At 37.0% G+C, this 16,523-nt stretch overlaps 1 protein-coding gene across 1 annotated transcript in view; it reads right to left on the reverse strand.

Moving 5' to 3' along the window:
* Positions 1–12,121: 12,121 nt before the first annotated feature.
* Positions 12,122–16,523, reverse strand: part of clcn7 (chloride channel 7) — a 68,339-nt gene continuing 63,937 nt past the window's right edge. Inside the window, exons 24-25 of the mRNA XM_073060569.1 lie at positions 15,377–15,457; positions 12,122–13,796 (exon numbers count right to left, since the gene is read on the reverse strand). Coding sequence (XP_072916670.1) covers positions 13,710–13,796; positions 15,377–15,457 — 168 coding nt within the window. The 3' untranslated portion in view covers positions 12,122–13,709. The remainder of the gene's footprint in view (positions 13,797–15,376; positions 15,458–16,523) is intronic.

Consider the following 16,523-nt stretch of genomic DNA (forward strand, 5'->3'; position numbering starts at 1 on the left):
GAATGCTTCTCACCTTCAACGTGTTTCCACTGTCTTGTCCAGTGTTTCCCATCTGTTCTTGAACAATTAACACTCAATAAAGACCTCAGTTTCATCTCTTTGACATCCTACTACATTGACATTTAAGGTCGGCATACAGCTCATCTCTGTAACTACTTTTTTGGCCATGTCCTCCGCTGGAAAGCTGTTCCTTTAGTCAGTTGTCTCATTTCTTTACACCAAGCAACTAAAAATAAGTCATGGACCCTTGGAGGACTACACTAGGTAATGTTTTTTCTCTGTAATCTTTGCTGTCTGTTTAAGATCAGGAGCAACACACACACACAAAATTCTGGAGGAACTTGGAAGTCAGGCAGCATCTGACTTTGTATGTGGCAGGTATAAATACTCCTTTGATTTATCCATTAATACCTTGGGCTTTATCATAATCCACCTTCTGACACACAAATTATGGGCCTCCAAATTTTTAATGTGCAGTATTAGCCAACACTTTGTTCGATTCTCTGATATATTAATCACTGCAAGCTACCTCATTTTTCTCAGTTTTTCAAAGCAATTCCCATGAGTCTCAAATGTTGTAGATGTTTTAAACTTTTCAGCTTTAAAACTTTTTTAAAATTCTCAGGAGACTGTAGTTTTATTCAAAAATCAGTCCATTATTCATTCAACACAGCTTGAACATAATGTGACAGACATTGGAGATAATTCAGTTGTGGCAATTCATGTCTCATAGGATTACAGACCTGCATTTTGAGAAACTTTCTGAAAAGCATATAAGCTCCAATTTTCTTAGGCAGATTTAAATGACAAAGAATTACCTTACATTAATCCTTTGCTCTAGAATCTTTTCTTCGGATGCAAGAAAAGTTTGCCTATTCTGAAGGTAAGACAATGTATCTTCAAGTTGCTGCAGCCTATAAATTTAAATACATTTTAATGACTTGCTTTTTAAATTGGATAAATCAGGTCACAATAACATATGAGTAAATTCATCTACTTTTGTGAAACTAAGTGAAATGGCACCTTGAGAATTTTACTAAGCTTGTTCAAATCAAGTTGGCTTCAATCTGTTGAATTATAATAAAATAGTTTTCAAATGTATTCAATAATTAGGATTAAATAATTTTAAAAATACAGTGGATGCTGGTTAATTGGGGCTGCCGCTTATTTGGGACAACACTTAAAGAACAAGAACTAATCGAGAAAATACAAACAAGGGAAAATCTGCAGGTGCTGGAAATCCAAGAAACACACACAAAGTGCTAGAGGAACTAAGCAGGCCAGGCACTATCTATGTAAAAAAGTACCATCGGCATTTCAGGCTGAGACCCTACAGCCAGAAACGTTGACTGTACTTTTTTCCATAGATGCTGCCTGGCCTGCTGAGTTCCTCCTGCAATCTGAGTATATTTAATTGAGAAAACAGCCAGAATTCTCTTCATTTATTTGGGACACCATGCCACTTAATTGGATCAGGAGACTGTTGCCGAACCTTTTCTAACAAGCATGACTTTTGTATACTTATTTGGCTGTTACACACTACACTGTGCTTCGAGTGAACAGTTTTAAAATGGTCTCAGTTGCATGTATTTATATTCAAAAGGTAGTGAGGTTTGTCACTAATATAGTTTTTGGCAAGAAATAAGTTGTAGGACAATTCAGAAATGTTTTGTTCACTGCGGTTTCAAACATTCAGGCTTGGGGATGCCAGAAAAGGCCAGCAGCAAAAATCAAACAACTTCACTGCTTCAACAATTTAGGAACTACAAAGAATTTGAAGATACTGACAATCATGTTGATTATTACAATGAAAATGAAGATTTGGAGAATGCAGTCCTTTATTTGCACTAGATGTCTGGACGGATTTTGTTCATTGACAGTCAATCAAAAGAACATGACAACACTGGATGAATTCCTCCATTGGTAACTATTAGGAACAAATACACAATCTTACAGTATCATAGTTGCATAGGTAGAGTTCTAACTTGTTCTGTATTTCAGTTAAATACATAATTTCTTCCTCAATTAAATGGTAGTTTGTCTTATTTATACCTTTTTAGCTACTTCCATGAAACTTCAGCTAATTGGGGCAGCCGCTTAATTGGGCCAAAATAATCTGCTCCCTATGTGTTCTAATTAACCAGAATCTACTGTATTAAAAAACACATTGATGAAAAGCCCATGAAGAAATAATTAAGTGGCTGTAATAAAATAAATGAATTAAAACTAATTTTTTTAAACTGATAAATACCTATTGCCTTTAAGTTTTCTTGATAGGAATTCCGATAGAGATAAATATAGACTAATCCTATGTCAGTCTGAATGGCACAGGATCAGAGAACTTGAATCCCTTGAGTAAAGCTGGGGAAACTTCAGCACCACAAGACACCACTGTTAGTCTCCACATGTAGTTCAGTGACACAGCTAATAGCAGATGCACTGGCACCATTACCAAACCAACAGCAATCAAAGTATGTGCTACTTTTATTGTAAAAAAATTACATCATTGGCTGTAAAATGTATTTTATCTACAAGTTCTTCAAAATATTTTCATTTAACAGCACCATTTTCCCACTCTTGAGTAAACCTAATACATAACTACTAGAAGTACTATGTTCTTATTAAATGTGGAAGAAAATACAGATAGCTCATATTTGTTTCTATATATATATACAGAAGAAAATGAAGATTAAAAGTCAGGGAGACGTCATCCTAAACATTAAACCATGAACTTATATAGTATCTGCAAGCTTCAGAATGATTTTATTTTGGGCATTTTACTTCTCAACGTTGCACCGTGTCTCTTGGAAGCGAGCTTTCGATCCGGAGCTTTTCCATGGGAAAATGAATTTGAACAATGAGAAGCTGTTCTTTTGGATATTTAGTTTTTTAAAAATTTTTATCACAAGAGAAAGCAAAGATGATTACTGACTTCATTGCAAAACTAAGCAACAAATAATGGGAAAAAAGAACCAAAATATTTTGACAGAGGAAAAAAAAAGATTGGGTAACAACAATCTATTTTGCTCTTAGTGATATTTTTGTTCACAAAAACTGCTAAGGGAAATTAAGTGATAATTACACATATACCTGTGATCAAATTTCATTGTTATTTGCTTAAGTGATTCTTCAGCATATAGCTTGGCTTCATTTTCTTTCTGCATGCTTAGCAACTGGAAAATATATAAATACATTCTTAGTTTCTATGCAGACTAAGCCTTTAGAAAAATCACAAGATAATTTTCACTGTCACAATAATTGTGAAGCATTTCTAATTATGAATAGTTACCTGGCAAATCAATGTTTGAAGCTCTTCAAAATACACAAATAATTTATAATAACTTCGAAAATTACACATATGATAGTACTATGTTTATATAATGAATAAACCAATCAAAGTAAATGTATTTCAACAGAAAGTAATTCAATTAGTGCAATCCAGGCAAGCAACAAGATTGACTACAATAATAATACAAAAAGTTTAGTGGTAACACGAGGGGGAACTTCTTTACTCAGAGAGTGGTAGCTGTGTGGAACGAGCTTCCAGTAGAAGTGGTAGGGGCACGTTTGATTTTGTCATTTAAAAAAAAATTAGATAGGTATATGGACAGGAAAGGAATGGAGGGTTATGGGCTGAGTGCAGGTCGGTGGGACTAGGTGAGAGTAAGCGTTCGGCACGGACTAGAAGGGCCGAGATGGCCTGTTTCCGTACCGTAATTGTTATCTGGTTATATATAATGCAAAGTCATCATGCCAGAAACATATGCATAGACTTCTCATCCACAACACTCATGGGGAAGTAGTAATGACAATAATCAGGCAATGATACTAGTAGGTTCCCAGCTTTTGTTGAATTATATCAGCTGAAAACTAGATCAGAGTTTTTCAAGTCTGGAGATCAAGAATGCCACGAGAGATGCAGGTACGATCTCTGGAAGCCATCACAGAGGTGAAGTGGAGGTTCCAGACTAGATTGGAATCAATGAGGGGTGCTTGGTAGCTGAGGCAGGGTTTCAATACCATAACCTCCTACAAAGTTAAATTGGGGACAGCAGAGCTTCACTTCCAGATGAGCTCAATGCCTTCTATGCTCGCTTTGATCACCAGAACAGGGAGGAACCATCGCGCACCCCCATGTCTCCCGATGATCCTTTGGGCTCAGTATCTGAAGATGACATGAGAGTGAATCCAAGGAAAGCATCCAGTCTAGATGGAGTACCTGGCCGAGTACTGAAGACCTGTGCCGACCCAACTGGCTGGTGTCTTCATGGATATCTTCAACCTCTCACTCTGGCAGTGTGTGGTACCCACCTGCTTCAAGGAGGCTTCAATCGTACCGGTGCCCAAGAAGAGCATGGTAACCTATCTAAATTACTATCACCCAATGGCCCTTAATCCACAACAATGAAATGTTTTTGAGAAGCTGGTGTTGAAGCATATCAGCTCCTGTCTGAGTGGCAAATTTGATCTGCTGCAATTTACCTTCTCAAGCAACAGGTCTACAGCAGATGCAATCTCATTGGCTCTTCACACAACCCTGGAACATCTGGAGAGCTAAGGTGCATACATCTGGATGCTCGTTATCAATGACAGCTCAGCATTTAACACCATCATCCCCTCAAAACTAATCAATAAATTTCAAAACCTGGGACTCAATACTCCCTTGTGCAATTGGATCCTGGATTTCCTCACTTGCAGACCCCAGTCAGTCCAGATCAGCAAAAACATCACAGAGCAGTGCAGAAATGTGTACTTGGCTCATGCTCTACTTGGTTTACACCTTTGACTGTGTGGCTAAGCACAGCTCAAACACTAAATACAAGTTTGCTGATGACACCACTGATGGACCATATCAAAGATAGTGATGAATTAGTATACAGGAGGGAGATGGAAAATTTGGTTGAGTGTGTAACAACAACCTCCCACTCAATGTCAGTAAGACCAAGGAACTGGTTGTAGACTTCAGGAGAGGAGAACCAGAGGTCCATGAGCCAGTAATCACTGGAGGATCAGAGGTGGAGAGGGTCAGTAACTTTAAATTCCTGGGTGTCACTGTCTCAGAAGACTTGTCCTGGACCCATCATATAAGTATTGTTGTGAAGAAAGCATAGCAGTGCCTCTACTTTCTCAGGAGTCTGCAGAGATTCAGCATTATTTAGCAAAAACCTTTGCAAACATCTATAGATGTGCAGTTACTGGCTGTTACACAACCTGATATGGGAACACCAATGCCTTTGAGTGGAAAATCCTACAAAAGGTAGTGGATGTGGTCCAGTACATCACTGGTAAAACTCTCCCAACCTTCGAGCACATCTACATGAAAGGTTGCCGTAGAAAAGCAGCATTCACTATCAAAGATCCTCACCACCCAGGCTATGTTCTTTTCTCGCAGTTGCCATCAGGTGAAAGGTAGAAGTGCCTCTGCACTCTCACCACCAGGTTCAAGAACAGTTACCACCCCTCAACCACTAACTCTTGAACAAAAGGGGTACCCACACTCATTTAAGGACTCCATTATCTTGTCATTTCATGCTCGTTATTTATTGCTATTTACTTATATCTGCATTTGCACAGCTTGTTGTCTTTTGATCTGATTTACTGTTATTGTTCTACCGATTTGCTAAATATGCCCACAGGGGGAAAAAACTCAGCACTGTACATGGTGACATGTATGTACTTTGAACTATCCCATTAAGAAACTCAACACTACAAGAGAGGTTGAGGATTAGTGAGCAGGATGTGCAAAATTTGAATGGCAAAATGATAATTAACGTTACTGGGAGAATGCTTTTATCATTTTACATCTTGTATAGACAATTTTATTCATTGTGCAAATAATTTGAATTACTATTAACAAAGCACATCAGCAGCACTAATAGCAGTACTTTGTAATTACATAATACATGAATATAAAATCATCACACCAAGGAACTTTACAAAGATTTACAGAAAAAATATAAGCAAAGAAAAAGAATTTGTAATTCTTTGCGAAAAAAAAACTGACCTTTCCTCCCCTCCATCTTATTCATAAATTTTGTCATTAAATCTCTCTCTCTCTCTTTTTGCAATCCCAATGTAACATCATTGATTTAAAATATTAACTTTTCCCTTCATTAATTGCTGTCTGAAGTCATGGGACTTTGGTGTATTTTTTAAAAATAAAAACATAAATTTCTAATGATATTCAGCCAATATCAAGGGTCAGGTGACTTTTGCTTTTTAAATTGTTTATAAATTGCTTCCTCATTTGTCAATTATTTCAATAGTTCATAAATGGGATTACTGGTTTAATTTACTAAATAACAACATATTATCAATATGATTTGATCATGGATCAACAAAATGAATGCAGGAATTAGGATTGTTACAAATCAGCAACAATGAATATATAATTGAGACAGGTCTTTTTTTTATAACAAATAAAACATTAAACACTGTAAAAAACCCAAAAGTAAACAAACGATTAACTTAACCGGAAGTCAGCTGCTGTGCGACAGCTTGAACAGTCCTTAAAGCGATAATGCGAAAACAGTTCCGAGAAGTAGTAATGCGAAAGTCCAAAGTTTTACCCAGTCACTTAGGAGAGGCTTTCTTTCCCGTACTTAAATCCTTTCCACGTTGTTACTGCTGATCCCAGCCGGAGTATGTTATTTCCCGGAGGATTTACGGTCGAAGGAAATAAAATGGCTTAAAGGCACTGACCTTTCCTTGGCAAAACTCTGCATCCAGCTCTTTCTGCTCTTTTTTGGCAAAGCAGGAGTTAACATGGACACAGGTTACTAATTCCTCGTGCGAAGATTAAACAAAGGTCAAATCTGTTTCACCATTGATATTAACTTTCCCAATACTTTGGGATTTCCAAACTCCTTTAAAATCTTCACTCTCCACGGACTGGACTGGCAGTATTGGAGCGGAACTGCCGGCAATAACCTTTGAGACTTAAGGCAGAAAATAAAACTCCACTTTTAAATAAAACTGCGTCATACATCGAAATACGCAGCAAAGCGGAGTCACTAGTGAAATCAACCACTGACTGCCCTGCGTCACAGGGAGGGGTTCTCCTTTTATACCCTGTTAAAAAGAAAATCACATGACCTCTCACTGGCGGGAAAATTACGTCACTCCCCCATCACAAGACCATTACCTCATGTCCAGCATAGCCTCAATTACATCACGGTCACGTGACAGGTACAAGATACCCACAGGTACATAACAGGATTAACACAAATGCAATAAGCTAAAATGCTTCCTATATCACAAATGCCCTATAAATCTATGAATTAAAGGATCATGCAATATAAATATAAAAGTTGCAGATTTTAACTGGCAAAAGGTTTTTACATAAAGTTAAGCCATATAATCTACATAATATGAATCAAGAAAACTTAAGAGTTTTTGAAAAGATATTTAAGATACAAATTTACTCATCAATGAAAACTTTGTTATTTTAAGATTTAAACCTTTTGACATAGTCCTAAAAAATTAAATATAATTCCAACAGTACTGACAGTGCTCTTGGGATTCTCAATCATTCTCTTGGAAAAATGTTTCATCTCTTCTTTGAGTAGTTTAATTTCAGAGTCTTGCAGTTCCATTTTATCCTTTTCCTGTCCTAGGTCATTTAGCAAAGTAGAAACCATTTCCTCTGTTTGGACTTTTTGATCTTGAATGTTCCGCACCACAGTTTGTAATCTTGCTAACCTAAAGAAATACACAGCTCATTTCAACAGGGTAAAATTGAAATAGGCACCTGGGATTTAAAGTCACAAAAGATTCTAAAAAGAAAAGCTTTACAGAAATGTGAGTATTTTATTGAAATTTACTTGAATCAAAGCCAGGCAATATAATGAAAATATTCATTGATAATAATCTAAGTTTATATAACCCATTGTTTCCTAAACACATCTGTTGAGCTCTCTCCAACCAGGCAAAGGAGTGTGATATGATTTTAATATAAACAGTTATGTGAATAGATCAAAAATATGTCTGGGGACAGTGAAAATATGTGGCAACAGCAATAAAGTGAAATCTGAGGATTATAAGAAAGGCCTCATGGGACTGTGCTATTACAGCTATTATGGGAAGACAACTGAAGGTTGGACAGGACTGGCAACTCAGAGTTCTGAAATATCGATGTTTCTGATATGATGAGATGGAAGTAAGAAAGGAGGAGAGTTGCACCATTTGATTAGGTAGAACATCATGGCAGCACTTAGTCAGAAACCTTAGGGAAACATTTAGATAGAATTTAAGGAAAAATAAATTTTAGGACTTGTAGAATATGCACAACACTGACCACCTCAGCACCTACAAAATGGAGTGGAAGTCATCCTCAACACCGAGGGACTGCCAAAGAATTAGTAAACTCTACAACGTCAAATTTTAATACCCTATCAGAAAGTGCATTTCTAAAATTAGAGACAGTTCCTTCATTTTAACAACTATATTATCATGTCACTATAATTAAGGGCTGGATGCATGCTACAAAATCAATTTATGGGTAAAGTCCCATTTTATAGACTTGAACAGCAATTTAAGTTTCAACTTTAGTTCAGTACAGAGTGATTGTTGCATTATTATATTTAAGCTTGCACTTAATAAACATTTAAGAATTGCTCTCTCAAAGTTACTTTCTTCACATCATTCTCACCTGCTCTCAAAATCATTTCTTTGTCTTTTCATTTCTTCTTCCAAACCAGTGACAATTAGATCTAACTGTTTTGTTTGATTTAGTAATGTAACAATTGACAGTTTTTCAGAGTAAAGCGTCCCTTCCGCTTCCTTTAAGCGTGACACAATCTTCGAAATCATGCTGTTGCTTGCTTCAATATTGTCCATAATAGCTGACCATGAGCTATTCTGTTCTTGGAAGTTGGGAGCTTCAATTCCTGTATGTCCGAGTTCATTTTGAAGTTTTATAATCTCCTTTTGCAAGGAGTAATTTGCTACTTCTACTGATTTCACTCTGGATTCCAACAGTTTTGTACTTTTTCTGTTATTAGGTAGAGACTCAGCCTCAAGGGGAGGCAGCTCATTCCTGTCATGGGCATTGCGCCCTTGTTTAGCTCCGTAATTCTGTTCCTCTCTGTTTGGATTTGACATGCAGATATTAGGGAGGACAACCTGAGGAATATCTTCATCAGACAATCTAAAAAGATATTTAAAAGTCACCTTAAAAGGCAGTTGCTTATAATCTCTTAAATGTTTTGAAAGGAGGCACAAAATTGTATTTACTGCTTACTAGACATGAATTAATAAATGGTTGTTGTGAATGCTTTTCTATAAACTTGTGAATGCATTCCAATGAAAGTGTAAATTAAATGTGCTCTATTCCAGTTTAAATAAACTCACAATTCTAGCTGTAGTTGTATTATGTAGCATGTATTTTTATTATGTTTCACAGTAAAGTTTCTTCTAAACTCATTACAGTATAAAACATTATGAGGGCAAATTAGGCAGCACAGTGATGAGGCTGCTAATGCTGCTACCTAACAACTCCAGAGAACTGGGTTCAATCGTGACCACAGTTGCGCCTGTGTGAAATTCACATTTTCCTGTGAAAACACATAGTTCTCACTAAGTACTCAGGTCTCCTCCCACGTCCCAATGTTGTCTTCATAAATTAGCTGACCAATATAAATTTTCCCTTAATATTGTTAAGAGGCAAAATAGGAGAATAATTTGCAATGGTAAGGGAAAGGGTTTTGGAGCTGATGCAATTTCCTGAGTTATAAGAAGATAGTTAATATTTGAGACTATAATCAACTTTACTAAAGCATTGTGATCTTAACATTAAATGAAACCAATGATCAATGTGTGAGAAAAATGCTGAACATGAAAATACAGCTTCTAATGCAAATAATTTAGTTTCTTTACTATTAAGATGCAAGGATTACTTCATTGGTTGTATTGTTTTCAGAAAATGCTTTCTCGTCTTGCAATCTCCCTCAGTTATATTTCAACTACTAAAATACAAAGTTTGCATGCATAAATTTCATCACATCTATTGTTTCTAATCCCATGCACTATTCATCAGTTAAGAGGTTTAACCAATTTAATTAAACTCCTGATCAACACTGACTGGAAGAAATGCAACTGAACCACTACTTCTGAAAGTCTGTAAGGACTTTTTGGAGCCCTGAAAGAAGAAGAAAGTTGAAGGATAGGTGTTGCGCCTCTTGCGCTTTCTGGGAAAAGTGGTTGGCCAAGATGGAAAAGCAGAAAGTCATAAAGGCATCAGCTCCTTTGTAATGCTGAAGAGGCAGACGAGAGCTCGGTACGGCGCGAAGCAAGGATAGATGCCGTTTACTGCAGCAAGCGGTGCATTTGTCATCACTTGCCAGAGGGAGGTCGCTCATTGCCCTGGTAACCGGCTAACAGTGGGCTTCAAACTGTGCTGAGTGGTCTTGTTACCCCGAGCAGTACGGCCAGTTTACCTGCGGCCACTCCTTTCAGATCTCACCTCCGTCTGCCCGGCGTCACAATAGATCCCGAGAGGCTTGCGGATTTGCGAGAGCACGCCCCCAGGCGGCCTGTCCAAGCAGCTGCAAGTGACGGCGTCGATCGCAGCGCTTCAGAGCGGCGTGCTTCCAAATCACTGCTCACTCGATGACTTTGTTTTCAAAAGTAAATCTCATTTCCTTTAAAAAAAAAGAACCTTTTAGGTTTTGTTTCCACTATATGCTCCTAAACCTTCGAGAAAGTTATTTTTCTTCGGTTAGGTCTTTATCCCTTGGAATTTAGAAGATTGAGAGGAGATTTGATAGAAATATACAATATTATGAGGGGTATAGATAGGGTAAATGCATGCAGGCTTTTTTCCACTGAAGTTGGGTAGGACTACATCCAGACGTCATGGGTTAAGGGTGAAAGGTAAGAAGTTTCAAGGGAACATGAGGGGAAACTTCTTCACTCAGAGGGTTGTGAGAACGTCCAATAAGCGGCCAGCACAATTTCAACATTTAAGTGAAGATTGGATAGGTACATGAAGGGCTATGGTCCTGGTGCAAGTCAATGGGAGTAGGCAGTTTAAATGGTTCAGTATGGACGAGAAGGACCGAAGGGCCTGTTTCCGTGCTGTACTTCCCTATGGCTAGTTAGAATGTCATTTCATTATCAGTTTTTCAACTAGTTTTCTCATTATTTGTTCATTTGTGCACTTGCAAGACTACCATTTGTTACCACGTCATTACTCTTGCATTACTCACTGCTGAAGGCATAAACAATTTTGAATCCATCGTGTTGCTGTGGGCCTGGAGACACATGTATCCTGATTGAAGAATTAGAAAAGAACACCAAGTTATTGGCTTTACCACTAATCTGTTGATCTACACACACATACACTCACAGAGTGGATTCTGGTTAACTGGGCCATCAGCAATCAGTACAGCCACTTATTTGGGACAACTCTTAAAGAATGAAAAGTTATTTAGAAAGTAGCTGGGATTCCCTTTGTTTATCTGGGATGCTATGCTACGTAATTGGAGCAGGTGACTGTTGCCAGTTTCTAACTAACATCAGTTGTCTGTGATTTTAAAAAGCAGTGTTTTGTTCACTGCGGTTTCAAGCATTCAGGCTTGAAGATGCCAGAGACAGCTGGGAGTGAAAATGAAACGATTTCAGTACTTCAACATTTAGAAGCTATAAAGAGTTTGAAGGTATTAACAATCATCTTGAATGTTATAATGAAAATAAAGATTTGGAGGATGAAATCATCAAAACCATTGCATGAAGGCAGTCCATTATCTACACTAGGTTCCTATGCTGATTTGTTCATTTACAGTCAATCAAAAGAACACGGCCACAAACACCTGATGAATTCTTTCGTTGATAATTATTAAATAATGTGCAGTTTTCTAGTACTGTAGTAGTCTTCGTAGTGCTCTATTTGTTCTGTACTTCATTTAAATATATAATTTGTTCATCAGCAAAATGATAGTCTATCTTTTTTTAAATACTTTTCATTATTTCAATGAAATTTCAGCTAATTGAGGCAGGATGGAATACGCAGTTGTGATTCTTGATCAAACTCTAATCATGGATTGTAAAATTTCAAACTGTAAAGGATTTGGTCAACTGTCCCAACTCAGACTTAAAAACAAAGACTACATGAACACAAAAGAATAGATCAAGAACTTAAACATTTATTTGTACATGAAACAAAATTCACATACACCCTGAAATTCATGAGCACAAAGATACATTAAAACTTGACAGAAAATATTTAAATAGAACCTAATGACTAATGTACGTTAATGCTTCACTCATACGACCATCAAAATAATAACGGTTTAGATGTTTATACAGCAGAATAAAATTAAAATGTAAGTAAAATACAAGTCACTATAAAAGGAAGAGCACTGATTAGTTATAAAAGATCTAAGTTTGCAAAACATTTTGGTGGTTAGTATAACACTATTTTTTGCTTGTGTCCATTGTGTTGCTATCATTTATTATTTTATCAATTTTGTGACATAGCAAGTTAATCTTATTTGATCTTGTGTTAAGTGAGGTGCGCATATCAAGTTTGCTACAGCAAAAATTGCTTCAGATCAACATGATCACAGCTAAACCAAAATTTTACCACTCATTTTACCACTGCACAATTACATCTTCTACTACAGAATTTGGTCAAAATCCTTTAAAAAATTCACTCTAGAAAACTCGTTTGTCATTCCCTTGCACTTTTAACAGCTTTTGATTTAAGAGTTTTATAAACTACAAAGTTGTATAATAGAAGTGAAGACGTAACGATTAAAATTGTAAATATAAATAAAACACAATAAACAAAACTGAAAAATTTACATTGTGCTCAGGGTGAAGAGTGGCTTTACGTTTGTGTAAACACAATACACTTTCCAGTGGCCATCCATACCTGTGACAAATCTCTCAGAATTTAGATCACGATCTGCTCCCATCTGATCAGCAAAGCTGTGGAAGATTCTTGGTAGGCTATTGTCTTTAGTAGCTGCAGTGCAATTCCAGCTTGGTCCAAGTATGTCTTTTTTTAGATTCAACTGTTCCATTTTTAGACTGCCCTACATATTCATGGCTGGGAAAAACAGGTACTCCTACGTGGGGTGATACACTAGAACTTACAGCATAGAGTTATGCAAGAATATAACTGCATACATAGAACTCTCATTTACCTGTCCTTTAGCAAGGTGTGCTTACAAGATAATTCCGTTCTGTTGGCCATACTTCACAGATACCTTTGTAGCTGGGAAGCAAGTGGAAACCATCTTCGCACCTAAGCATGGAGAGCCAGCTTTTATTTAAGTAGTTGTTCATCACCACCTCTTATTTGACTGAGTAGCAGCAAAAATTTATGAAATTAAGACGAACTCCCAAGACAAAAGTTCCAATTCCACTATTCATACAGGAGATCCATTATACATGTATTGTGCATACTTAATTCCCAAGTCCTAAAGTTCACAATGATCCAGAAAGAACAGCAGAAAACTGTGCAAGGCAAACATTTGTTCTAGTTAAAAATATACAACTGTGCAATTTTATGTTACAACAGATTACAGTGCAAATGATCAATTCTGGCACACGATGGTAGGCCTCCAGAAAATATCCTGGTGCGTGAGGCTCCATTCACATGAAGTGCAAAAGAATGGTGGCTGCATAAAAATGTTTTAACTAGAATTTTTCATAAGTTAAAATTCCAGTAGGTCAGAGTCTCTGAAGAAATGCATGCCATGAAATCACGTTTGTGCCATTTCAAGTTCCTCCAGTTGTCCTTTATGTAAACGATATCTTGCAAGATCTTTTCTGGTAACAATTCCAATTACCTGCATGCAAAAATATTTTTCAAATCAATTTTGGCATAATATCAGTTAATTAATAAAAACTTCTGATAAAGCTTGGTTTGAATTATAGACAGCATTTTTCTGGAAGATATTTTAGAAAATTCTGTTACAACACCATTTCCTTAATATTAAATTGTAATTTTCTTTGGCTAGTAAAATTGACATCAGGACTTAGATGTTGTCTAAATGCTGGTCTCTTACATGAACATTTTCTTAAAATGTCTTCCTACATCTTATTTCCTAATTAATGGGCAAACAGAATGCAACAATATTTTCCTCAAATCTTAATTGCTTAAGAAATGTGAATGTTGGAAAAAATATTTGAATAGACATACAATTAATAAATAAGTTCATTATTTCACAGATGAACACACTAAACAACTTAAAACAAGCAATGCATTAAGACTTATCTAAATCTGCAAGTTATGTTATTTCGTGCTGGGTGGCAAACTGTGATTTCAAATTAAAATAAAAGATCAATTCAACTCTGGAGATCTTCAATGGGAACTTCCAAAAGCCATTGGGAGGATTTGTGTGAGATCCTTGCACCGTGGAAAGATTTACTATGTCATAAGGGAAATGATCTATGAAGGTCAGAATGAGCCTTGCCCACAAAAGTAGTAAATGTAACTGACAGGTGACTCAAGAGACTGCACATGCTAGAATCTGGTGCAACAGAAGCAGTGCGAGGAACTCAGCAGCGTCCACGGAGAGTAATATAGTCAATGGTCTTGTTCAAGATCCTTCACCTGGAGAAGGGGAAGGGGAAACATAGGAATGTTTACTGGAAGCTTGAGCATTCAATGTTCAGGCCACCAGTTTGGAAACTGCCCAGGCAGAATATAGGCATTGCTTTTCTATTTTATGTTTGGCAGTAACCTGGCAGTGGAGGAGACCACGATGAGACCAATATAACTGACAGCCAGTTGCATTTTAAGCCTAGATATTGTCTGAATCATCAAATAGTTAAGTGAATGTTTGAACCAGCGAGATTCAAAAAGTTTTTGAAAACTTAAAAATTGAAATCCTTCTCCATCAAAAATACATCACATGCGTTTAAAATTGCTTTAGTACTTTCAAAACCTGCATAATGAAACAATTAGAGATTTTAAATGTATTTGGCAAATTAATAACCACATTTTTAAATTGCATTTAAGGTGGGGGTATCCAGAACTAGAGGGCACAGCCTCAAAATTGAGGGGCAACCCTTTACAACAGAGGTAAGAAGTAATTATTTTAACCAGAGAGTAATAAATCTGTGGATGCTCTGTCACAGACAGTGGTGGAGGCCAAGTCATTGCATATATTTAAGGTATGGCATCAAAGGCAAACAGGGTTGAGTGGGATTCAGGATCAGCCATGATGGAATGGCAGGGCAGACTGAATTACCTAATTCTGCTCCTATGTCTAATAGTCTTAACTCGGTTCTCTTCCTTTGAATTAACTCATAATACAACTTTAAAAGTACATTTTTCCAAGTATTTTCAGCAGAAGTTTGTCAAAATATTACTATACACAATACTCCATTTAACATTTTTTCCAGTATAATTTAAACCACTCACCCCGTTGGATCCATCACATATAACCAAGTGTCTCAAACCAAGAGCACGAAACAATCTGAAGACTCTAGGTAGAGATGCCTCCTTTAAAAAAAACAAACATTGGATTTAAACTTGTAAACCAATTGTTTTACTGTTGAATATTGAGTTTCTTTGTTGACTTCCTAACCCAATGTGAACAAGATGAATTTGAATCATTCATAAACTGATACAATGGACACACATCTGCATGTTGGGGATGATCTGTCATTGTCCTGTGTTCACTAGACTCTCTTTCCAGCAAGTCCCAAGGCACAGCCTTCTGCTGAAAGATGAGCAGCCAGCACATCAGAGAAGCTGCCTTAAAAGTACAACACAGATAGCCGTGAGCATTTCCTAATGGCAGTTATCAGACTAAGTGGTCTATAATGTCTCACTTCCTTGTAAAAAAGTGTTATATTTTCAGCCTTCCAGTCTGCTGGGATTCCAGAATCAAAGGTGTTTTGGAAGGCCACTAACCAAGTACCCACCATTTTAGCAAACACTTCTTTTATGACCTTAAGACTTAGGTCATTAAGTTTAAGGATATCTTTAGTCCTATTAGTTTACTTTTCCCATAATGACAATTGCTCTAATTTCTTTAGCCACCCAATCCCCATTATTTCTGCTCTGCAATATTCAGATATTATCGGGATGTTATCTTTATTTTGTTGAGCACATACAAAACAAAAGCGAAGTTTCTGCCATTTTCATATTTCCCCATTATGAATTTTCCAGGGAACAACAAATGGTTTAGTTTCTGGAGACAGAAAGAGTCTGCAGATGCTGCTGTCAGGAGCAAGAAACAAACTGCCAGATTCAGCTCCAGCAGCATTTGTGGAGGCAAAGGGATGGTCAATGCTTCAGGCAGAGACCCTGCATCTTCATTGTTAGTGTAGAGGGATGATAGCCAAATATAGAAATGAGAGGGAGTGCTGAGACAGAGGCTGGTAGGCGACAGATAAAATTAGATGAGGGGACATGATGAGCAGATGTAGCCAGGTAGGGTGAAGGGAAAAAGAAGGGTGAAACAATTTTAATGGGCATTTAAAATCCTTGTAACTAAAGGGAATAGCCAGCATGGTGTAGTGGCATCAGCACCAGACTTCAAGGAGAGTGGTCCCAGGTTCGA

Source organism: Hemitrygon akajei, chromosome 11 (genome assembly GCF_048418815.1).
Source record: "Hemitrygon akajei chromosome 11, sHemAka1.3, whole genome shotgun sequence".
In the NCBI taxonomy this organism is placed as follows: Eukaryota; Metazoa; Chordata; class Chondrichthyes; order Myliobatiformes; family Dasyatidae; genus Hemitrygon; species Hemitrygon akajei.